The sequence below is a fragment of the Saccopteryx bilineata genome, chromosome 1 (assembly GCF_036850765.1).
Source record: "Saccopteryx bilineata isolate mSacBil1 chromosome 1, mSacBil1_pri_phased_curated, whole genome shotgun sequence".
Classification (NCBI taxonomy): Eukaryota; Metazoa; Chordata; class Mammalia; order Chiroptera; family Emballonuridae; genus Saccopteryx; species Saccopteryx bilineata.
This window is the reverse complement of record NC_089490.1, coordinates 179,989,030-180,014,260: the sequence shown is the minus strand read 5'-3', so window position 1 is coordinate 180,014,260 and position 25,231 is coordinate 179,989,030. Positions and strand designations below refer to the sequence as shown.

The following is a 25,231-nucleotide window of genomic DNA, read 5'->3' as shown; positions in this document are numbered from 1 at the left end:
GGAGGTGAGACTTTGGGGAGATGAATACATCATGAAGATAGGGCCCTTAGAGATTAGTGTCTTTGGAAGAGACCCTAGACAGCTCTCTCTTTCTCTCTCTCTCTTTCCCTCTGCTCTTTCAACTATGAGAGGATGCAAGGAAAAATGGAGTTTCCAACCCAAAAGAGGACCCTCCCCAGAACTCTAACTATAAGAGGATGCAAGGAAAAATGGAGTTTCCAACCCAAAAGAGGACCCTCCCTAGAACTCTACCATGCTTGTGCCCTAATCTCAGCCTTCCATCTTCCAGAACTGTGAGCCACCCAGTTTATGATACTCCGTTAGAGCAGCCTGAACTAAGACGTTGTCTTTTGTTTGTAATCAGACCATGTGAATATTTGGTTTTCTTCTGCCATTTATTGGTTTCTTTTGAGCAGTAAAATTTTGGAATCAAAATAAAACAACTTGTGCTATCACCTCTAACTTCACTGCTATTCCTGTGAAGAACCTTTGATTTTGAATAGCACCTTATTAGAACCTGGCTTAGTTAGTTTTTCCTTGATGACTTACAGCAAGCACCTCTCTCAACTCTTAAAACATTTTTTATCACCATCCATGAGAAAAACTTGAACAAGTACCCTTTAGTTTCCTTCTTAGAAAAGCACTATTCCTTAGAGATTCAAATTTTATTTAAAAAAATGACCTCCTTCGGTCCCTTTGTACACCATTTCTCCCTAGGCATACACTCAACATCACCCTCCCCAATAGAAGCCAGTACAAGACATTTGTCCCTAAAAATCACTTTGCCAGGTAAACCCCATCCAATAGTCATCCTCCACCTGTCATGTCTAACCAATACAGCACCAAACATTGGATTGGTATAAGGTGTGGTAGAAAGTGCAAAGGAGTCAAGGCTAATAGTGGCCTACATGGACCAATAATAGAGAAGTAGGAAGTAAACAAGTGCCAATCAGAGCCCAAGAGGTTGGAGGAAACGGCCAGCTAACTTCAGGCTTTCCACTCTGTTCAATGGGTCATTTCATCTAATCATGGGCCCAGTGCTCATTACTTCCATTATTTTCATTTTAGAACACGTTTTAATATCTGGCTAAACAGACACACGCTCATTTTTCTTTTTCAAGATCTTCTTAGCTATTCTTGCCTGTTTTCAATTCTTGCCAAAGAACTTCAGGATCATTTCGTCAAGTTTAATTTCCCATGGGTTTTGACAAGATTTGCACTAAAATCTATAAACTTACATTGAATCATCCAATTCAAGAACATGGTACTTCTCTCCGTTTATTTGGGCTTTCTTTTATATACCTCAATAAAGTTTAATAGTTCTCTTTCCACAAGTCCTGCACATTTCCTGGTGAGTTCATTCCTAAGTAGTTTATATTTTTGTTTTTGTTGTAAATGCAATCATTTTCCAGAATTCTTTTCCTTTTTTACTTGAGTGTGCAGCAATGCATAGATAACAAGTCCAAATATTACAAAGGAGTAAAAACAAACTCGTCATTCATCCAGCAAACCCCTCCTCCCACCAGCCAGACTGTCTATGAAGAACTGGGCTCAACTCCATCAAGACAGTTTTCCACGTTCTCTGGCTTTTGTTGAGTTTTTGGCTTTGTGATATTTTTCATAAACAAGATCACACTACATATTTTTCCTATGACTTTTCACACAGCAGTGTGTCTTCGAAGAGCTTCTTTGTCAGTATATATATCGCTATATCTATCTATAGCTTCATATTACACCATTATAAGCATTTGACAATGTATTCAACACATTCCCTACTAATGGACTAATTTAAGTCACTTCTGGTTTTCCACATTGAGGACGTTATTTTGCCAAACATTCTTGTACATATTTTTATGGGCATATATGCCGGTTTTGTCATAGGAGACATTTCCAAAGATGGGATTTCAGAGTCAAGAGTTATGCGCACGTTTTAAAAATTGAAAGCTACTATCGTATTGCCATAAAAAAGGATTTACCACTTTATACCAACATTATGAAAAGGTCTGTTTTCTCCACACTCTTTATAATTAAAGTTTTCACCTTCAGTTTTTGGCTATCTGCCAAAACTCTTAAATAATTGGCTTTTTACTACGTCCTTGAGGACTTCAGAGATATTTTCATATTCGCATTGGCCATATCAGTATCTTCATCTACAACCTGCTTCTTTGTGGCCGCTTTTGATGAGCCATGAATTTTCTCTTTAATTCCAGAGCTGCAGGAGGAGCTCTATTGTTATGAATGTGCACCTCTTATCTGTTAGATATGCGCTCCATGCGGACATTTTTCCTTTTAACTTTGTGGTGCCCCTTGTCAAATAGTAGCTTTGAATTTTTAGTATATATCGTTAAATGTGAGATTTACAAAATATGTACTTTATTACATTGTTAAAAAAAAAAAAAGCTCTAGAGCTGGGTCTAGTAACTACTGTAATTTCAAAGTTACAACCATAAATACTATTTCAAGATATCTGCATCAACTCTAATGTTGCTATGGAAATATCTATGATTTCTCTTGGTGACCAAGTCTAGAAATTGGTAATTCTCCCGTGGTTTGTCACATCGTAATTGAAGGAAACAGTACATTTTAGATGGACTTAATTGAAAATAAAGATGTAATTGTTTTACCATCCAAGTTTGTAAACTCATTGGTCTACAGTCATCTCTTTATTGAAAGCCTTCCTGAACACCTTCCGGCATAGTTCACTATTCCTTTGTGATACCGCTGCCATCTACACTTGCGCTTACAGTGTTCCCAGCCAAGTGCTTCACTTTCCTCATCTCATTTCCCCTCCCCCAAAACACTCTTCTCCTGGAGGAAAGGACCAGGAGAAAGGGAAGCTGAACCAGCCAATGCTTTCCCTCAGAACCCCGGTGCATAGTGAGACCGCATGAGTTATAAATAGGCTGACATATTGAACACTCACTCAGTATAAGATTCATGGTTTGCAAACAAATGAAATTGTACTTAATGAGTATGCAATTGGAATTTATTTTCAGAATCTATCTGTATAATCACACTGGTGGTATACATGTTATTTTAGTGCTGAATTTCCATCTTTAAATACTATATCCATGTTTCTCAACCCTTTTGAAAGTATTGTCTCTCTAAAGAGCCTTTTTAGATACTTTTCTCATCCTGCCCAATGAAAAAAATTTTTTTTCCAAAGTTAGAAGTGGGGAGGCAGTCAGACAGACTCCCACATGCAACCGACCAGGATCTACCCGGCATGCCCACCAGGGGGCGATGCTCTACCCATCTGTTCCATTGCAATGGGAGCCATTCTAGCACCTGAGGTGGAGGCCATGGAGCCATCCTCAGTGCCCAGGCCAACTTTGCTCCCATAGAGCCTTAGCTGCAGGAGGGAAAGAGAAAAATAGAGAAAAAGGAGAGGGGTAAGGGTGGAGAAGCAGATGAGCACTTCTCCTGTGTACCCTGGGCAGGCATCAAACCTGGGACTTCCACATACTGGGTCAATCAATGTTCTACTGCTGAGCCAACTGGCCAGGGCCTTGCCCAGTAAAATTTAAATATCACAGATATACTGTACTGTATACCTGTTTCTGTATCGTCAGTGTCATTATCTATTTTTACTCCTCCAAAAACCAATTATTGTCCCTTGGGGTTGATATTGCCCCCATTAAAGATTATTAGACTAGACAAAATTCTATGAATAACAGAACATATTTGTGTTCTATTTTTATGAGACATAAATAGCATAAATCATTTGATTAGGTTCCCAGAAACAGGTCTTCTTCTCCTTATCCCTACAGGCTAAGAAGTTATAAGACCAAAGAACATAGTATAAAGAAGATATAAAGAGAGGCATTTTAACATCACAACCAAACCTCGTTCTTGCCACATAATTCAGACTTTCTCTGAATAATGTCTTTCACATGTTTATTACCCCATATGACATTAGGAAGAAAAGCAGGAGATGCCTGGAGTTATAACGTGCAAAAAGCACACGCATGTACATCACCAGTAAGTTGAGAGTTACTATGAAGTCTCTTTGAACTTTCCCAGTGTTTTAGAAAAATGACACAAACTTTTGCTGGCAAAGGCAAAAATAAAGAGGCACTGCAGCACTGAAGTCTTTGATATCGGGGTGTTTAAAAGAAAGGATGCTGTCTTTGTTGGAATCATGCACTAAAAGAGAATGGAAAACCTCATTGACTTAAAAGCTAAGTGTAAATTGGTTTGACCATATTTTTAAACTTTCATGAAGACTTCTTCAATATGATAACATGGTATGTTCAAAAGGTTTTGGCCTCCACTGTAGCAACCTGTTGATGTTCTAAAAGCTAAAAATAAATAAATAAGTCTCTGGATAGGCAGTTTTGGAAGCACAGATTATAATGGTTTTCATGAATTAATTGGATACCATGAGTAATTGTCTATATTTTTCCCAGCTTACTGAAGATAGGCAAAGTCCATTTTTTAAACCACACAAAGTGAGAAATCTATGTCATAAAATAAAAGTACACTGGAAAACAGTCAAGCTCTCTGTATTTGCTGTGACAATCACTGGCACATAGTGTGACGAGAGTAAAGCTTTTCAGAAATGTTCTTTCTTGTTTCCACTTTGAAGAGCCTTTGTAGCAGAACAGCATAAATTAAGAAAAACTAAAATACAACACTTATCAGAGTTAGCACATTTCGATTGGTTTTAAATGTTTAACTTGTTTGTATCAAAAGGGTTATGTCCTTCTTTATGAGTAAGTTATATTTTGTTTTCTATTTGAAAGTCTCAGTGATTATTTATAAAGCATCTTTATTTTATAAAAAGCAGCTCTTAATTCATTAATAAGCATACATACCCATTCATGGACAATAAGCTTTTGTGGTTTTGAAGGTTGGGGAGAAAACAGGACATAAATAAGGACTACAGCAAGGTGACATTCTGATGCATTATGTTATTGGGAGAAACTGGCTCTTGCTTTTCATTGTATTTTCCACCCTGGTAATCAATAACCACTGGGCAAATAAATGAGTAAATTTCATTTTTTGCAAATCAGACAAGTGAAGTCTCTACATCCCAATCAAATATACCACACTCATTCACTACTCCAAAGATTTTTATGGCCTCTTCAACTGAGTGACCTCTCATCCTATGACCACCAGCAATAGAATTTTATAGGGGTAGATGGGACACATACAGAGAGTTTCACTTCTTCTAGCTCATGGTGCCCAGTGACACAGCCTAAATGACAGGTCCTAAGGAGGAGGTTAGAACTGGTTGATCACCAGATCTCCCTAAGCAACCCGCAGTATGGGTTTCATCATCATGCCTTCATCCTGTTGACCTTAGTCCCCAACCACTAGATTTCCTTACCCCTCATGGGTCCATACATCCTCTAAACCAGTGGTCCCCAACCTTTTATGAGCCATGGACCGGTTTAATGTCAAAAAATATTTCACGGACCGGCCTTTAGGGTGGGACAGATAAATGTATCACATGACTGAGACAAGCATCAAGAGTGAGTCTTAGGCCCTGGCCGGTTGGCTCAGTGGTAGAGTGTCGGCCTAGCGTGCGGAGGACCTGGGTTCGATTCCTGGCCAGGGCACACAGAAGCGCCCATTTGCTTCTCCACCCCCCCTCCTTCCTCTCTCTCTCTCTCTTCCCCTCCCGCAGCCAAGGCTCCATTGGAGCAAAAATGGCCTGGGTGCTGGGGATGGCTCTGTGGCCTCTGCCTCAGGCGCTAGAGTGGCTCTGGTCGCAACATGGCGACGCCCAGGATCGGCAGAGCATCGCCCCCTGGTGGGCAGAGCGTCGCCCCCTGGTGGGCGTGCCGGGTGGATCCCAGTCGGCGCATGCGGGAGTCTGTCTGACTGTCTCTCCCTGTTTCCAGCTTAAGAAAATGCAAAAAAAAAAAAAAAAAAAAAAAAAAGAGTGAGTCTTAGATGTAACAGAGGGAATCTGGTCATTTTTAAAAAATAAAACATCGTTCAGACTGAAATGTAAATAAAACGGAAATAATGTAAGTTATTTATTCTTTCTCTGCGGACCGGTACCAAATGGCCCACGGACCAGTACCAGTCCGCAGCCCAGGGGTAGGGGACCACTGCTCTAAATGACTCAAACACACCCTTCCTAGACACCCGCAAACCCTTCCCTGACCTTGGGTAACCCAGGTCTGCCATCAGAAAAGTCCCCTATGCTCTCACTCTCTTTTCTGAATGTCCTCTTCACTTTCTTGGTGTTACTGAAAACAGTATGACTCACACACTAGGACATGGGTTACCTTGACACTATCTTGAGCGACAGGTGTTTTCCTCCCACACTCCTAGTGCCAGAAGACTGGAAGTATGTATCCTAATTCTTTGCTGCTCCCAGGAAATTGTTCCTTCCTTTATTTGAAACCCACAGCCCCTTTGACAAACATGTCATCAGATACACAAGCTACCTCTCCTATTAACATTGCTTGCTATATCCATGAATACTTCTTCTCTTTTTCTTAGGACATTTTTTCTATGGTTCTTTCTATTGGTGTCCAGTGTGATCAAGCTAGGTATCTCACATGCATAAATTATCATCCAAAACAGGACCTGGCGATGCCCTTCTGGCTGGCAGACTCAAAAGGTCAGCCATTCAAACCTAGTCAAAGAAAGACCTGCACGCTTCAAACGTCCCACTGTGAGAGGCAGGAATTAGGTTAATAGCCGCAAAGCAGAGAGTAAGAGAGACCAACCAATCCCTGTTTGTGGTAAACAGAATTTTATGGCTCTTTTTATATTTAATTCTTTATGCCAGCTGGAATTAATTTTGGCATATGGTTTAATTTGAGGCTCCAACTTGATTTTATTCCAAATACTTAACCAATTTTTTTAACCTAAGGATAGAAGTTCCAAAAGTCACAAAGGAAAAGAAAGATCTGACTACAAAAAAGCTTTAAACTTCTATATAGTAAGAAAATATTGTAAATAAAATTAAAAAGGAGGAAAAAAAGAACAAATACAAAATGTTGATACACATAATATAAAAAGAATTTTTTTCCAACAAATATGAACAATGTGACATATTACAAGAAAAGTAGGCAGAGCTCACAGCAGACTAAACAAAAAAACTAGTGAGCCTGACCTGTGGTGGTGCAGTGGATAAAGCGTCGACCTGGAAATGCTGAGGTCGCCGGTTCGAAACCCTGGGCTTGCCTGGTCAAGGCACATATGGGAGTTGATGCTTCCAGCTCCTCCCCCCTTCTCTCTCTCTCTCTCTTTCTCTCTCCTCTCCCTCTCTCTCCTTTCTATAAATGAATAAATAAAATAAAATAAATTAAAAAAAAAAAAAAAAAACTAGTGAAAAGTTTAAACAATCTATTATCCTACACACACACACAGTATATTTCTTCACAGGTACATCTCTCAGGTTTTGTGGAACACATCGGATTAGACCAGTAATAGCTACAGCCCAGCTTCAGTGGCTGCTGCCCAACTACTCACACAGGAGCTACTTCTGGGCATCACCAGCTGCCTGTGTGTCTCCAAACACTCCTGCTCCAGCTAAGTGCTTCCAGTGATTTTCTGGGCATCTGCTGACCACCCCTCAGCCTGCTGGGCCTCTGTGGGCACCACCACATCTCACCGGGCATTGTGATCACTCTACTAACACTATTAGCTTAAGTGCCAGCTACAAGGTGATCTGATACAAGAGAGCTTGCCCCTTTACGCACACTTGGTATAACCCCAAAGCCACACCCTTTGAGGTATATATAGCATTTGTGAAACAGGTGTTCATGGGCCTCAAACATGAGCTCCACAGCCAGGACTGGCAGACACCTGCAAATGTCAGTCATCAGGGGCGTTCCAGTCCTCTGAGGTAGACTGGGGCATTCTTAATGGGACAAGTTCATCTCGGTCGGGTCTTTCTTCTCTTCATATGAGCTTGCCCCTAGCCCAGGCACTAGCTCACTTGTCAGGTCACTGCCACCAATCACAGCTGAGGTGCTTGTGGGGCGGGGCTGGAATTTTCTCAGTAAATAACCCATCCCACTAATTCAGTGGCTAGTTTCAGACCGTACAAACAATCCCGTTACATAGCAAAATTATTCTTTTTTTAATCACAAAGGAGACACCACAAAAATCAACTGTATATACATGTTCTGTGTTGGAATTAAGAGTAACTTTAACATACATGCTTGTCTAACCATGCTGTACATCTGAAACTGATAGAATAAGATTGAATAAATATTTTAAAAAAAATTAAAAAGTGATTTTCATGTCCCTTTTTTAAAGGTTTCTTATATTTTCAGTTTGTCTAAAATGAGCATGTATTGTATTTAGGATTAGAGAAAGAAATTAACACTATTTTTAAAGAAAGCTAGAATTATAAGTCTTCGAATAAAATAAAAGTAGCCCTTAGGTTTACAGAGAGTGTACAATTTCACGGTGATTATTCTGTGGTTTTGCATCATTCCAGTGTGTTTCTAACAGTCCCCAATTACCAGTAACAATTTTCATGTGAGTACTTAGAATGTCGAATGTGATGATAAGTTAGTTTATAATATTGTATAATTGCAGCAGCCATGAGACTGGACTGCTCAGATCTCTCTTCAAGAGAGAAGCTGCTGGGAGGAGTGTAATTAGCCAACAGCCTCCAGCTGCTACAAGCTGGCCAAGGGCACACTCTCCCAAGCTGCTCCCAACCAGTGTCTGAGCATGATGGGGTATACAGGCTGGCCATTCCTGCCCAACGTGGGATTCTTCTAACGGGCAGTCTGCTCTAGGATACCCCATTGGTCTGGCCAAGGCTTTTTCAGAGCTGCATTCATTTTGAGCCTCTTTCTACCCGATCTCCCCTCCTTCCATCTTTCCCTTCATAGATGTCACCCTCCATCTCATTCTGAGTCTCCTCCTGCTCCAATGCCCTGTGTCCTCCACCGACTCTTCTCCCAATGACTCTTACCTGTCTAATGCCATCCTTGAATCTGCTTCTCAGGTCACCTGACCTGACACAATAACCAACAATGTTATTTTGTATTGGTTTTTATAAGGTTTTAAAAGAAGGGAGTATTGTTATTATAGATACATAGCACATGGAATTTCATGAGGACTAAGCTTATTTTTATAAGTATTCATGTGACAAATACTAAGTTGGTTCTTAGCTTTCATACATTACAACTACTAGTTCAATTATATGATGAATATAAATGATAAGCACAAAATACTAAGTAGAAACTCTAATTGTTGTCATATAGCACAGTAACCCTGTATACATTCTTGTGGTTCAAATAGCACTGATACACATACAACAGCTACTGTAACACAGGCTACTGATGTCCTCAGCATAACAAGCTCAAGCCTTCCAAAGGAAGTTATTTCAATCAGGGAAATAAGTCAGCAATCTACCCACTAACCACAAATCAAGTCTTAAAAATAATATTTTATGGATGAACCGGGTAATTATTACACTTGAAATTTGAATTGTATTATTATCAGAAAAACATTAACTTTATTTCTATAGCACCCTGGACATAGCAACCAAGTGAACTGCAAAGCAGCTAAAGTAGCCTGTGCCACCTTCTTATTCATTTTAAGTCTCAAAGTTCTTCTTGACCTCTCTTCCTCCCTCCCTCTCTCTCTCTCTCTCCCTCTCTCTCCTACTCTCTCTCCCTCTCTCTCTTCCTCTCCCTCTCTCTCTATCTTGCTCCCTTTCTCCCTCCCTCTCTCCTTCTCTCTCCCTCTCTCTCTTTCTCCCTCTTTTTCTCTCTCCCTCTCCCCTTCTCCCTCTCTTTTCCTCCCTCTCTCCCACCTCTCTCTCCCTCTTCCTCTCTCTCCTTCCCTTTTCCCCTCCTTCTCTCCCTCTCTCTCCCTCTGCCTCCCTCTCTCCCCCCTCCTCTCTCTCCAGCTCCTTGCTCCTTCAGGGCTGTGACTGACTTCTCTCTGGTCACTCACATCTACATGCCCTGCAGACCTCATCTCCCTAAAAAGCACTTTCAGGCCTCAGGTTTTTCCTTTCAACCAGTCTCTAAATCCAGGTATTCATTCTCTTCTTAATACTTTTCTTTTTCATAAATGTGAGGACATCCCTGGCCAGTTCATTCAGTCAATTAAGAACATCATCCCAAATGACAAGGTCCAGGTTCTATCCGCAGTCAGGGCACACACGGGAAGGATCCAATGAATACACAACTAAGTGGAACAACAAATGTTTGCCTTCCCCCTCGCCTCTCTCTGTCTCTCTGTAAATCAATCAATATATTTTTTTAAAAAAATTAAGCTTCAGGGGATGACGTCAGAGTAATGGCAGAGTAGGAAGCGATACCGATAAATCTCCCCCAAAACTCAACAAGATCTTCAACAAGAAACAGAAAAACCTATACTTGGAGCCTCCAGATGCTTCGCCACAAGTAAAAGCTCCAAGAAGAACACAATAAAACCAAATTTAAACTGTGACAACAACAAAAAGAAAGAGGGGGAGAAGATGGAGATTAACAGTAGCAAAGGACGATGGAGTGCAAAAGTACTCACAAAATAGTTCGCTACAATGAACAGGGTAGGGACCCTTTTTATTACTCAAAGGTAACCACCATTGAAAAAACCACCACAGAAGCACATGAGATAAAAAAGATAGCAACAGAGGAAAGATGTATGGAATACAACCAAATAAAAACAAAAGCTAGAAAAACGAAAGAGAAGGATCAAACAAGACACAAAACTAACAGAAAGCAATATATAAAATGGCAATAGGGAACGCACAAGTGTCAATAATTACACTAAATGTAAATGGATTAAACTCACCAATAAAAAGGCACAGAGGAGCAGAATGGATTAAAAAACAAAATCCAACTGTATGCTGCCTACAGGAAACTCATCTAAGTAACAAGGATAAAAACAAATTCAAAGTGAAAGGCTGGAAAACAATACTCCAAGCAAATAACATCCAAAAAAAGCAGGTGTAGCAATACTCATATCGGATAATGCTGACTACAAGACAGGAAAAGTACTCAGAGACAAAAATGGCCATTTCATAATGGCTAAGGGGACACTGAATCAAGAAGACATACCAATTCTTAATATATATGCACCAAACCAAGGAGCACCAAAATATATAAGACAGCTACTTATTGATCTTAAAACAAAAACTGACAAAAATACAATCATACTTGGAGACCTCAATACACCGCTGACGGCTGTAGATTGTTCATCCAAACAGAGAATCTACAAAGACATAGTGGCCTTAAACAAAACACTAGAGCACCTGGATATGATAGACATCTACAGGACATTTCATCCCAAAGTGACTGAGTATACATTTTTCTCCAGTGTACATGGATCATTCTCAAGAATTGACCATATGTTGGGCCACAAAAACAACATCAGCAAATTCAGAAAAATCAAAGTTGTACCGAGCATATTTTCTGATCATAAAGCCTTGAAACTAGAATTCAACTGCAAAAAAGAGGGAAAAAATCCCACAAAAATGTGGAAACTAAACAACATACTTTTAAAAAATGAATGGGTCAAAGAAGAAATAAGTGCAGAGATCAAAAGATATATACAGACTAATGAAAATGACAATACGACATATCAGAATCTATGGGATGCAGCAAAAGCAGTGATAAGAGGGAAGTTCATATCACTTCAGGCATATATGAACAAACAAGAGAGAGCCCAAGTGAACCACTTAACTTCCCACCTTAAGGAACTAGAAAAAGAAGAACAAAGACAACCCAAATCTAGCCGAAGAAAGGAGATAATAAAAATCAGAGCAGAAATAAATGAATTAGAGAACAGAAAAACTATAGAAAAAATTAATAGAACAAGGAGCTGGTTCTTTGAAAAGATCAACAAAATTGACAAACCCTTGGCAAGACTTACCAAGGAAAAAAGAGAAAGAACTAATATAAACAAAATCCAAAATGAAAGAGGAGAAATCACCACAGACACCGTAGATATACAAAGAATTATTGTAGAATACTATGAAAAACTTTATGCCACTAAATTCAACAACCTAGAAGAAATGGATAAATTCCTAGAACAATACAACCTTCCTAGACTGAGACAAGAAGAAGCAGAAAGCCTAAACAGACCTATCAGTAGAGAAGAAATAGAAAAAACCATTAAAAACCTCCCCAAAAATAAAAGTCCAGGCCCTGACAGCTATACCAGTGAATTTTATCAAACATTCAAAGAAGACTTGGTTCCTATTCTACTCAAAGTCTTCCAAAAAATTGAAGAAGAAGCAATACTTCCAAACACATTTTATGAGGCCAACATAACCCTCATACCAAAACCAGGCAAGGATGGCACAAAAAAAGAAAACTACAGACCAATATCTCTAATGAATACAGATGCTAAAATACTAAACAAAATACTAGCAAATCGAATACAACAACATATTAAAAAAATAATACATCATGGTCAAGTGGGATTCATTCCAGAATCTCAAGGATGGTTCAACATACGTAAAACGGTTAACGTAATACACCATATCAACAAAACAAAGAACAAAAACCACATGATCTTATCAATAGACGCAGAAAAGGCTTTCGATAAAATACAACACAATTTTATGTTTAAGATTCTCAACAAAATGGGTATAGAAGGAAAATATCTCAACATGATAAAGGCCATATATGATAAACCATCAGCTAACATCATATTAAATGGCACTAAACTGAAGGCTTTCCCCCTTAAATCAGGAACAAGACAGGGTTGTCCACTCTCTCCACTCTTATTTAATGTGGTACTAGAGGTTCTAGCCAGAGCAATCAGACAAGACAAAGAAATAAAAGGCATCCATATCGGAAAAGAAGAAGTCAAGATATCACTTTTTTGCAGAAGATATGATCCTATACATCGAAAACCCCAAAGAATCCACAAAAAGACTACTAGAAACAATAAGCCAATACAGTAAGGTTGCAGGATACAAAATTAACATACAGAAGTCAATAGCCTTTCTATATGCCAACAATGAAACAACTGAGAAGGAACTCAAAAGAATAATCCCCTTCACGATTGCAACAAAAAAAATAAAATACTTAGGAATAAACATAACAAAGAATGTAAAGGACTTATATAATGAAAACTATAAACCATTGTTAAGGGAAATCGAAAAAGATATAATGAGATGGAAGAATATACCTTGTTCTTGGCTAGGAAGAATAAATATAATCAAGATGGCTATATTACCCAAAGCAATATACAAATTTAATGCAATTCCCATCAAACTTCCAATGATGTTTTTTAAAGAAATAAAGCAAAAAATCATCAGATTTATATGGAACTATAAAAAAACCCGAATAGCCAAAGCAATCCTAAAGAAAAAGAATGAAGCTGGGGGCATTACAATACCTGACTTCAAACTATATTATAGGGCCACAACAATCAAAACAGCATGGTATTGGCAGAAAAATAGACACTCAGACCAATGGAACAGAATAGAAAGTCCAGAAATAAAACCACATATATATAGTCAAATAATTTTTGATAAAGGGGCCAACAACACACAATGGAGAAAAGAAAGTCTCTTCAATAAACGGTGCTGGGAAAACTGGAAAGCCACATGCAAAAGAATGAAACTGGACTACAGTCCCTCCCCCTGTACAAAAATTAACTCAAAATGGATCAAAGATCTAAACATAAGACCTGAAACAATTAAGTACATAGAAGAAGACATAGGTACTCAACTCATGGACCTGGGTTTTAAAGAGCATTTTATGAATTTGACTCCAATGGCAAGAGAAGTAAGTGAAGGCAAAAATTAATGAATGGGACTACATCAGACTAAGAAGTTTTTGCTCAGCACGAGAAACTGATAACAAAATAAACAGAAAGCCAACTAAATGGGAAATGATATTTTCAAACAACAGCTCAGATAAGGGCCTAATATCCAAAATATACAAAGAACTCATAAAACTCAACAACAAACAAACAAACAATCCCATAAAAAAATGGGAAGAGGATATGAACAGACACTTCTCCCAGGAAGAAATACAAATGACCAACAGATATATGAAAAGATGCTCATCTTCTTTAGCTATTAGAGAAATGCAAATCAAAACGGCAATGAGATACCACCTCACACCTGTTAGATTAGCTATTATTAGCAAGACAGGTAATAGCAAATGTTGGAGAGGCTGTGGAGAAAAAGGAACCCTCATACACTGTTGGTGGGAATGTAAAGTAGTACAACCATTATGGAAGAAAGTATGGTGGTTCCTCAAAAAACTGAAAATAGAACTACTTTATGACCCAGCAATACCTCTACTGGGTATATACCCCAAAAACTCAGAAACATTGATACGTAAAGACACATGCAGCCCCATGTTTATTGCAGCATTGTTCACAGTGGCCAAGACATGGAAACAACCAAAAAGCCCGTCAATAGATGACTGGATAAAGAAGATGTGGCACATATACACTATGGAATACTACTCAGCCATAAGAAATGATGACATCGGAACATTTACAGCAAAATGGTGGGATCTTGATAACATGATACAAAGCAAAATAAGTAAATCAGAAAAAACCAGGAACTGCATTATTCCATACGTAGGTGGGACATAAAAGTGAAACTAAGAGACATTGATAAGAGTGTGGTGGTTACGGGGGGGAGGGGGGAATGGGAGAGGGAAAGGGGGTGGGGAGGGGCACAAAGAAAACAAGATAGAAGGTGACAGAGGACAATCTGACTTTGGGTGGTGGGTATGCAACATAATTGAATGACAAGATAACCTGGACTTGTTATCTTTGAATATATGTATCCTGATTTATTGATGTCACCCCATTAAAAAAATAAAATTAAAAAAAAAAAAATTAAGCTTCAGCTGGACGGATTGGTTGGTTGGAGCATCTTCCCAGAGCATGGACGTTTCCAGTTCAATTCCCTGGTTGGGGCATGAAGAGGAGCAGCTCGATGTTCCTATCTCTCTCTCCTTGCCTCTCTATCCAAAAAAAAAAAAAAAATTAAAAATTAGGACAACTGGTATTTTCTAAGATGTTAGCAAGTGATAGCTGCTCATAGTAGCTGTTTTTCAGGAAGAAAATAATCTGAACTACAGTTATATTGTCCTGCCAAGCTAAACCTGTGACCTGGATCTAAAGAGATCTTTGTTAAGTGGCATAGAGTTGACTTCCACTTTTTTTTCTTTTTAATTAAGTGCATGGCAGGGGTGCAGAGACAAACTCCTGCATGTGCCCTGACCAAGATCCACCCTGCAAGCCCACTATTAGGCAATGCTCCTCCCATCTGGGGCTGCTACTCCTGTTGTTCGACAGCTGAGCTGCTTCAGGACCTGAGGTGAGGCCATGGAGCCATCCTCAGTGCTCAGGGACAAACTGCTTGAACCATTCAAGCCATAGCCGGAAGGGGAGAAGAGAGAGAGAGAGATAAAAAGGGAGGGGTAGAGGTGGAGAAGCAGATGGTTGCTTCTCCTGTGTGCCCTAACTGGGAATCGAACCCTGTACTTCCACATGTCAGCTTGGCTCCACATCTGAGCCAACCGGCCAGCACCTGAACCACAGCTTTCTAACTATTCCATGCCAAAATATGTTACTGCAGACTTTGTCTCCAAAGACATTAATGTGAAACAGCTGCTAAAGAATTGTGTGAAGACAAAAACTTCAAATAAGAGCAATCTATAGAAAAACATTCAATCTGTCTATAAGTATATTAGAAGCCCAATACAGTAAGCACTCTTCCATAAGTCTTAAAACCCCAGCCACTGTTAAACTCACCAGGTCTATCTAGACCTGCTTTCTGGTACTGAAGCTCATTTAATAACATCTGATTTCCTCCTTAGAATTTATAATTAATTTACCAACCATTTAAGCTCACTTAGAAACCTCCTTAAAAAAGTTTCAGGCCAACTCATGAAAACAACTGGCCCTGGGCCATTTTATATAAACAAAGAATCATCTGACTTCAAAAACTGTCATGGGAATATCCTAGGAAGGAAGAGATGGGAATGGAAAAGTTAAATTTTCTGTAATTGCTCGGATCCTGTTTTTTTAACATATATAATATTTTGTGATATTGGTTCCCACCATTTCTGTAAGTGATCCTTGCTTTTTAAGTGGCTTTTCACACACATTTTATTTAATTGTCCAAACAGTTCTGTGCTGTGAGTTTGTATTGGCTCCACTCTGCAGATAAGGAAACAAGCACTGATAACATTTTAGTGACTCAGATGCGACCCATATTCACTATATAGCAGACCAGGACTAGACCCCAGGGTCAGAACTCTGTGACAGCTCTGTCATATGCCAGGCAGTCTTACCTTCCACTTAGCACAGCCTGCCGAAGAGACATTAATGGCTGCTGAGGAAGATGCTTCTTAACCACGACAATTACCAAGTTATAGGACTTAAAAGGTTAAAAGTAACATAAATGGGAAAAATATCATATGCATCGCTCTTAAAGCTAAGAGAGTACATTTTCTCCAGCTGAACTATAAGGTATAAGGTGTAATATTTTCTCCTGGCAGAGAATGCTACCAAACTAAAACTAAAGAGAATTATAATACTAGATATTCCAATACACTAAATGTCATTATTTAAAGTCATATTTGAAATCTGCAGTGAATCAAACAAGGTTCTAACAGGAAAAAGCAAAACACTCAAGCTCTGGGCATCTGGTTATCTGAGACTCCGAAGAGCCAAGTGCCCCTGGCAGTTGATGGTTTTCCATTTAGGCAACCACTTCCGTGAACCTTACACACTGAGCTACATGTTAGTCTCTTCTTTACATTTGGAAAGTAATTCTCTGTGTTAGAAAGTAATTAGTCTTTGTTCTCCAGAGTGCTACACTTTTATGCTTTTTTAAAAAAAATAAATTTTTCGGTTTTGTCCTTCATTGTCAAATTGACAAGAGTTCTTCCTCACTGCTATCATGTCTCCAGCAGGAAACTGTCTTTGCACTTGCTATTTCTAGAGGGTTGTAGAATTAGAAACCGGACTATTATGTCAAATTCATCAATGCAACAAACACTTATGGAACCCTTGTATTTATCACTAACAGTCGGACAAGTTCCATGGGGTGTGGTCCCCACCCTCCAGGATCACAGTGAAATGAAGAAGTGAACACAGAGAGGGATGAAATCAACCCTGGGTTAGTGAACGGATCCGTTGACATCTGTTTCGGGTTTGCAGATGTCTATTTTCTTACTTTGCGGTTAGATGTGTTTGAAGCTACCATACAACTGAGCAATCAGTAGCCTAAACTGTCATTGCTGCTGGGGGCCTATTTTGAATTATCATTTTTTTCTTCACATTAACCTACGTTTACTTGTAAGCACTCATTTATAGCTTCATAGGCAACATATACATAGCTAATTATAAGTGCAAGTCCCCAGAACATAAGTCTCATGAGGGCATGGGCTTCTGTTTCCTTCACTGCTCATTCCTTAGAACCTAGAGCACCGAAGTGTCTGATGACTGAACAAATGCACAAACTGCATCTATATAGTGCTTTGCAATGTGCAAGTGACTTCAACATCTATTGTCTTCTTTCATCCTACTAACACCACACAAATGAAATCAAGTACCACTTCATCTAAATCACCCGGGCCTGGATCCTCCAGGTCCCATCACTATGACCTCAGTGCTGTGATGCAAAACTTAAGGACGGTGTACATATCGCCACCTTTAGAACTACCACCATCTTAAACCAAAAATAGTCATGCAAATTCTTCTCCACAAAAAAGGACTCCTACAAATCAAACAGCCAGCATCAATAGTATTAATGGTTTGTTTTTTATACTACGCCATGTGTTATACCAGGTTTTAGAAGATGATCTCAATTTTTGGAAAGTGATACCAAATTATACTACTAATTATGAGGTCTACAAAATCACCTGGAGAGTTTGTTAAAACATGAATTGCTCTCTTCCTGCCTCCTTCTTAAGGTTTCTGTTTCAGTAGGTCTGGGAGGGGACCCAAGAATTCACATTTCTAACAAGTCCAGTGATGTGGGTGCTGCCTGCTCAGAGACCACACCTTGAGAACCAATGATCTGGAGAATCAGTCTATTGCTATCAGATGCAAAAGTATAATAACCAACATAATTCCATTATTTAAATTAAACCCATATTCTTTGTTTTTATGTTTAACTTTTTTTTTTTTTTTTTTTTTGGTATTTTTACCCCACAATCAATCTCGAGTCAGATACAAAAATAAGTATTTTTTCAGATGAAGTATTTTATAAAAACTACAGTTTCATTCATTCTCTTGCCAGTTGAAATGTGTTAAGAGAAAAAAAAATACACAACACAAAAGGAGTGGGTAACTGTAGAGAATTAGAATAATGCTAATTATTTAAAAATTAAGTTATTTCAATTTAGAACAGGTTTCTTTTGCCCAATCAGAAATGATAATTTGCTAAAATTGTTTTTAAATTTTGCTAACTGTTTAAATAGAAAATCAGACCCATATTTCCAAAGGAATGGAATTTTCATTATAGAATCAAGTTACTTGGTTCACAAACTTAGTACGTCGATGCTTCATGCTTCCGAAGGATGAGCTGGAAAACAGCTGGTGTGCTTCTTCTTCTTTATGCCTTGATTTCACAGAGAAGAGCTGATTTTTACTATTTATACTTTAAGTGCTTCACAGTGTTTCCCATCTTGAAATCCACTTTGTTTTTTGGAGGGTGGGGGTTGAAGTTCAAAAAGTGATGATTAGCTATTCAGGTCTGGGCTCACAAAGTTTTAAAAGTTGATGAGCTCCATTGTGAGATAAAATGCCACCTCCTGTATACACCATATTAAAATCTAGAAATTTGTATTTAGATAGCTATTAAATGATCCTCCATATTACGATAAAATATCTACATATAATGTATAAATATTATATATATATGTCATATATATATATAGTAAAGTCTAAAGAAGATAAACTTCATCTTCTGATTTAAAAAAATTGGTTAATTACAATACTCACTGATTCTCAAGTTCATTGGACTGGTTATATGACCAGTTTAAATACTATCCTCTAAGGCTGCAGTTTTTCAGATGAACACACATACACACACACACACACACACACACACACACACACCACATAGTCCACAAATATGTGCAAAACAAATCCAATCCTTATAATACAATAAAAAATTGTTACAGTACTTCTGAATTACTAAAATCTTTTCCCCCCAATAAAATGTCAAGTGGAGACTCAACAACATAAAATGCTGTATGTGGGGAAAACAACTGTATTAGGCTTGCTCGCAGGTTTACCAGCTACAAGCACTTTGCCCAATGGGCGCGTGAGTACATAGCTGTGTCACATGTGCATGGCCTATGTGAGGCTATGGGTGCTTCCCCTGGGTGGCAATTCTCCCAGATCACTCTCCCGCCACCATGAGGTGCGGTTTTCCTTGCTCCCTTGCCCTTACTGTGAATAGCAGATTTTCCTTTGTTTATTACCTCTTTCCCTTTTTGTGGTTTATTTGCTCACCTGTCTTTGTGAGCCTCCAATAAACAGGCATGGCCCGACGCTTTCCGACTCTGCAGTTTCTCTACCGTCTGCCTGAATTCAATGTGAACCTGCCTGGCCTCGGCCACTGGCATTACACTGTTGCTTCCAAAATTGCAAAAAAATGTATCTAGTATGTGAGAGATTTCTAAGAGGAGGACATCTCTGCAGTTACCTAACAGAGGCTATGATTGTGAAGAATTCTTACTCTTTATGCATGGAGAGAAGCTACAACAGAAGCAGTAGTTCCCATCAATGATACATGATTTCACAACTGGATTTGTCAGGGCGATTATGCTTCCTCTAATGCATTTTCTCCTCACAAAGTGGAATACCCCTGAGGATAGAGTCCATTTGGAAAATTCCTTTAAAAATCATGAAAGAGAGGTTAGAAGTGAAGCAGACACCCAAGTGATTAAGACTCCTGCTTTCAAAGGTCTCGCTGTTTCTAAGGAGACTTTCAAGTTTTATAAGAAAGGAAACAAATAAGCCCTTAAAGAACCACAAAAATTTCCCCAAGCCAGGACAAAAGTTTATTCTCCTTTCCTGTCACAGAAGGGAGAACAAAGGCCAAGAGCATGTAGACCTCTGTCCCTACATATGCTGTGACCATCATTTGCATGTGGGCACTCTCATTCTTTACTCCCTTTCCTTGGCTCTGCTCTGTGTCTCATAGGACAGCCCTGCAAGTCACCCTTCATGGGCTCCCTTGCTAGCTTGTTTCATTAGATTTGCACAGTGACAGGAGACTTGAGGGCCAAGAAGGGAAACCCCAAGGTCTTCCACCCTTTCTCTCTGTCTCCAGTAGCATCTGTACAAATGGCTGGGTCTTCCTTATAGTCTTAGGGAAGACAGACAGACAGACACACACACACACACACATGCATAAGAACACACACACACTCATTCTTTCCAACTTATAAAACCCATACAAGATATAAAAGTAGAACCCTGAGAACCTGAATAAACCAAATCAACCCAACAGGTATTAACTTGGTACTTAGTAGGGTCTTCCCAACATTCAACCCTCCAGGCCACCAATTTTATACTTTTTGAATTCATAGTTGACTGAGGCTTGTCTCTGCATATAAAGCAATATGGTCATAAATACTGAGCAATACCAAGGTTTCACAGGGAGCACCGATACATTTTTACTGTCACAAATAAATTCATCTTAGTTTATATATCTCAGCTTCAGTTTCCCCATCATGCTGGGATTAATCACACTGATTTAATTTACAAATATCTCCAATTGTTTAATTAGAAGTGTTTTCAAGAAAAAATGGGACAAAGTTCGCTTGGCCAAGGGCCAGGTTGGTTGATCAAAATCTGGCTTTCCTTTGGACCCAGATGTGGCAGCAGTGGAGAGGAGAACACAGAGCCAGATCTGAACCTTCACCCAGACTGTACCCTTATGCAAGAGCATCATTGCCCTGGGAGTCCTCAGATTACAACAGTCTCAACCTATGATATTTCCAGTTTACAACACTCACTCCCGTAAAAACTTTAAAAATTGACGTCAGAATAATGGCGTCATGAGAGATACTCCTTATCTCTCCCTTTGAAATTTCAACAAATTGAACAACTATAATGCAGCAAAGGATCCCCAGCTGGGCTCACAGTTGCACTTGAAAGATCCATGCACCAAATGGACTAAAGTGGCAGGGGGTGAAAAGGGGTCAGAGGATAAAACTCATTTTCAGGGGGTTTGGAAAGGAGAGGAAACAAACCTGGAGTGTCCGGGGTGTTTTTTCTCTGCTGGATTACAGGGAGGAGGGAAGCTCAGGCTCTCTGGATTTTGTCTGAGGGGTATGAAGAGGGAACCTGGCATGACTGGGTCTCCTTCTGCCAGGAGGAGCAGTGAGACAAAGGGGTAGAGGGGGAGATAAACACCCTCTTGGTTGAGTGGCCAGAGCGCAGGGTCATGGCCAGTGTTCCCAAAGACTGCCTGCAGCCTACACTCAGCAGAGACAGAGAAAGCTAAAGTGCAGACTCCCCAGCCTCCCATAACCCACCTCCCTCACTCTCAGTGGTACTGAGAGTGACAGAGACAAACCCACAGCTATCTCTCTAGAGCCATTCTCTTCTCTGAAGAACAGAAGTGCTCCATGTCTGGTCCCCAGGTCTATTGAGATGTGGGAAGAAGCACCTGGAAACCTGAGATCACCATTGCTAGAGCTGGAAAGCCAGAAAACTGAAGCCATAAAGCCAAAGCCATAAGGCCAAATGAACAACTATGGTGCCACAACAAAAAATTGATGTTTCTCATCTCTCTCTCTCTCTTACTGCCTGTCTGTCCCTATCTATCCTTCTCTCTGTTTCTCTCTCTCTCATAAAAAAAAGATATGTACAGACACATGGAAATGACAACATGACATTTCAAAATTTCTGGAATGCAGCAAAAGCAGTAATAAGAGGGAAGTTTATATCATTACAGGCTTATATCAAGAAACAAGAAAGATCCTAAGTAAACAATTTAACATCACACTTTAAGGAACTAGAAAAAGAAGAACAAAGGTAACCCAAGGTTAGAAGAAGAAAGGAAATAGTAAAAATTAGAGCAGAGCTAAATGAAGAATAGAACAAAAGCCATAGAAAAAAATTAATATAACAAAAAGCTGGTTCTTCGAAAAGATCAATAAAATAAAAAAACCATTCATTAGACTTACTAAGGGAAAAAGAGGAAGGACTCATATAAACAAAATCTGAAATGAAAGAGAAGAAAATACCATGGACATCATAGATATACAAAGAAAGGATTGTAGTAGGATATTATGAAAGACTATAGGCCACCAAATTCAACAACCTAGAGGAAATGGATAAATTCCTACAATTATACAATCTTCCTAGACTGAGTCATAAAGAAGTAGAAAACCCAAACATACATATAAGCAGGGAGGAAACAGAAACAACTATCAAAAACCTCCCCAAAGCCTGACCAGGTGGTGGCGCAGTAGATAGATCGTCGGACTGGGATGCGGAAGGACCCAGGTTCAAGATCTCAAGGTCGCCAACTTGAGCGCGGGCTCATTTGGTTTGAGCAAAAAGCTCACCAACTTGGACTCTAGGTCGCTGTCTCGATCAAGGGGTTACTCAGTCTGCTGAAGGCCCAAGGTCAAGGTACATATGAGAAAGCAATTAATGAACAACTAAGGTGTTGCAATGAAAAACTGATGATTGAAGCTTTTCATCTCTCTCCATTCCTGTCTGTCTGTCCCTATCTATCCCTCTCTCTGACTCTCTCTCTCTGTCCCTGTAAAAAAACAAAACAAAAAAAAACCTCCCCAAAAACAAAAGTCCAGGACCAGATGGTTACACTGGTGAATCTTACCAAACATTCAAAGAAGATTTGGTACCTATCTTTCTCAAACTCTTCCAAAAAAATAAAAGAAGCAATACTCCCCAATACATTTCATGAGGCCAACATAACCCTCATGGCATAACCTGGCAAGGACAACACAAAAAAAGAAAACTAAAGACTAATATCTCTAGTGAATATATATGCAAAAATCCTAAACAAAATATTAGCAAATCGAATACAACAACACATTAAAAAAAATACATTACAATCAAGTGGAATTCATTCCAGGAAAACAATGATGGTTCAACATACAGAAATCGATTAACATTATACACCAAATTAATAAAACAAAGAACAAAATTCATATGGTCCTAGCAATAGATGCAGAAGAGGCATTCAATAAGATACAATATCCCTTTATGTTTAAAATACTCCATAAAATCAGAATAAAAGGAAAGCACCTCAACATAAGAAAAGCCATATATGACAAACCATTAGCTAATATCATACTAAATGGTGAAAAAATGAAGGCTTTTCCCCTAAAATCAGGAAAAAGACAAGGCTGCCCACTTTCTCCACTCTTATTCAACATAGTTCTGAAAGTTTTATTCAGAGCAATCAAGCAAAAGAAAAAAATAAAAAGCATCCATATCAGAAAAAAATAAGTAAAGGTATCACTTTTTGCAGATAACACAATCCTCCTGTACATAGAAAACCCCAAAGACTCTACCAAAAAACTATTAGAATGAATAAACCAATACAGTAAAGTCACAGGATACAAAATCAATATACAAAAGTCCACTGCTTTCCTATATGCCAACAATGAAACATTGGAAAGTGAACCCAGAAAAACATTTACTTTTACAATTACAATAAAAAAAATAAAATACCTAGGAATAAACTTAACAAAAGATGTAAAGGATCTATACACTGAAAACTATAAAACATTATTGAAAGAAATTGAAAAAGACAGAATGAAATAGAAAAATGTTCCATGTTCACAGATTGGAAGAATTAACATAGTTAAAATGGCCATATTACTCAAAGCAATATACAAAATGAATGCAACTACATCAAAATCCTAATGTCATTTTTTAAAGAAATAGAACAAAAATTACCAGGTTTGTATGGAACCATAAAAAAAACCAAATAGCCAAAAGCAATCCTGAGGAAAAGGAATGAAGCCAGAGGTATCACACTACCTGATTTCATATTATACTATAGAGCCATAATAATCAAAACAGCATGGTATTGGCAGAAAAACAGACATATAGACCAATAGAACAGAATCAAGAGCCCAGAACAAAAGCCATATATATATAAATATATATATGGACAAATTATCTTTGACAAAGAAACTAAAAACACACAATGGAAAAAAGAAAGCCTCTTCAATTAATGGTGCTGGGAAAATTGGAAAGCCACATGCAAAAGAATGAAACTTGACTACAGTTTGTCCTCTAACACAAAAAACTAATTTAAAATGGATCAAAGGCCTAAATATAAGATCTGAAACAATAAATTACATAGAAGAAAACATAAGTACTAAACTCATTGACTTTGGCCGTAGAGAATAATTTATGACTTTGACCCCAGAGGCAAAGGAAGTAAAGGCAAAAATAAACAAATGGGACTATATTAAACTAAAAAGCTTCTGCACAGCAAAGGAAACAGACAACAAAACAGATAGGCAGCCAACTAAATGAGAGATATTTGCAAACAACAGCTCCAATAAGGGGTTAATATCCAAAATAAATAAAGAACTCACAAAAGTCAACAACAAACAAGCAACCAGTCCAATAAAAAAATGTGGAGAAGACCTGAACACACACTTCTTCCAAGAAGACATACAAATGGCCAACAGATATATGAAAAGATGCTCATCTTCACTAGCTATTCGGGAAATGCAAATCAAAACTACAATGAGATACCAGCTCATACCTATTAAATTGGCTATTATCAACAAGACAGGTAATAACAAGTGTTGGCGAGGCTGTGGAGAAAAAGGAATCCTCATTCACTGTTGGTGGGAATGTAAAGTACTATAACCATTATGGAAGAAGGTATGGTGGTTCCTCAAAAAATTAAGACTAGAGCTACCATATGACCCAGCAATCCCTCTATTGCGTATCTAGCCCAAAACTTTGAAAACATCAGTACGTAAAGACACATGCACCCCCCATATTCATCGCGGCCTTATTCACAGTGGCCAAGACATGGAGACAACCAAAGTGTCCCTTGATAGAGTATTGGATAAAGAGGATGTAGTACATATATAGATACAATGGAATACTACTCAGTCATAAGAAATGATCACATAGAGACATTTATAACAACATGGATGGACCTTGAGAATGTTATACTGAGTGAAATAAGTAAATCAGAAAAAGCTAAGAACTGTATGATTTCACACATAGATGGGATATAAAACTTAGTTAGACACATGGACATAGATAAAAGTGAAGTGGTTGCAAGAGGGTAGGGGATGTGGGGGAGAGGGATGATGGAGGGGGTTGAGGT

At 38.7% G+C, this 25,231-nt stretch overlaps 1 protein-coding gene across 1 annotated transcript in view; it reads right to left on the bottom strand.

The window, feature by feature from the left end:
- DCHS2 (dachsous cadherin-related 2) overlaps positions 1–25,231 on the bottom strand; it is a 121,745-nt gene that overhangs the window by 52,756 nt on the left and 43,758 nt on the right. Inside the window, exons 2-3 of the mRNA XM_066254126.1 lie at positions 14,772–14,882; positions 2,093–2,226 (exon numbers count right to left, since the gene is read on the bottom strand). Of these exons, the coding sequence (XP_066110223.1) occupies positions 2,093–2,226; positions 14,772–14,882 (245 nt within the window). The remainder of the gene's footprint in view (positions 1–2,092; positions 2,227–14,771; positions 14,883–25,231) is intronic.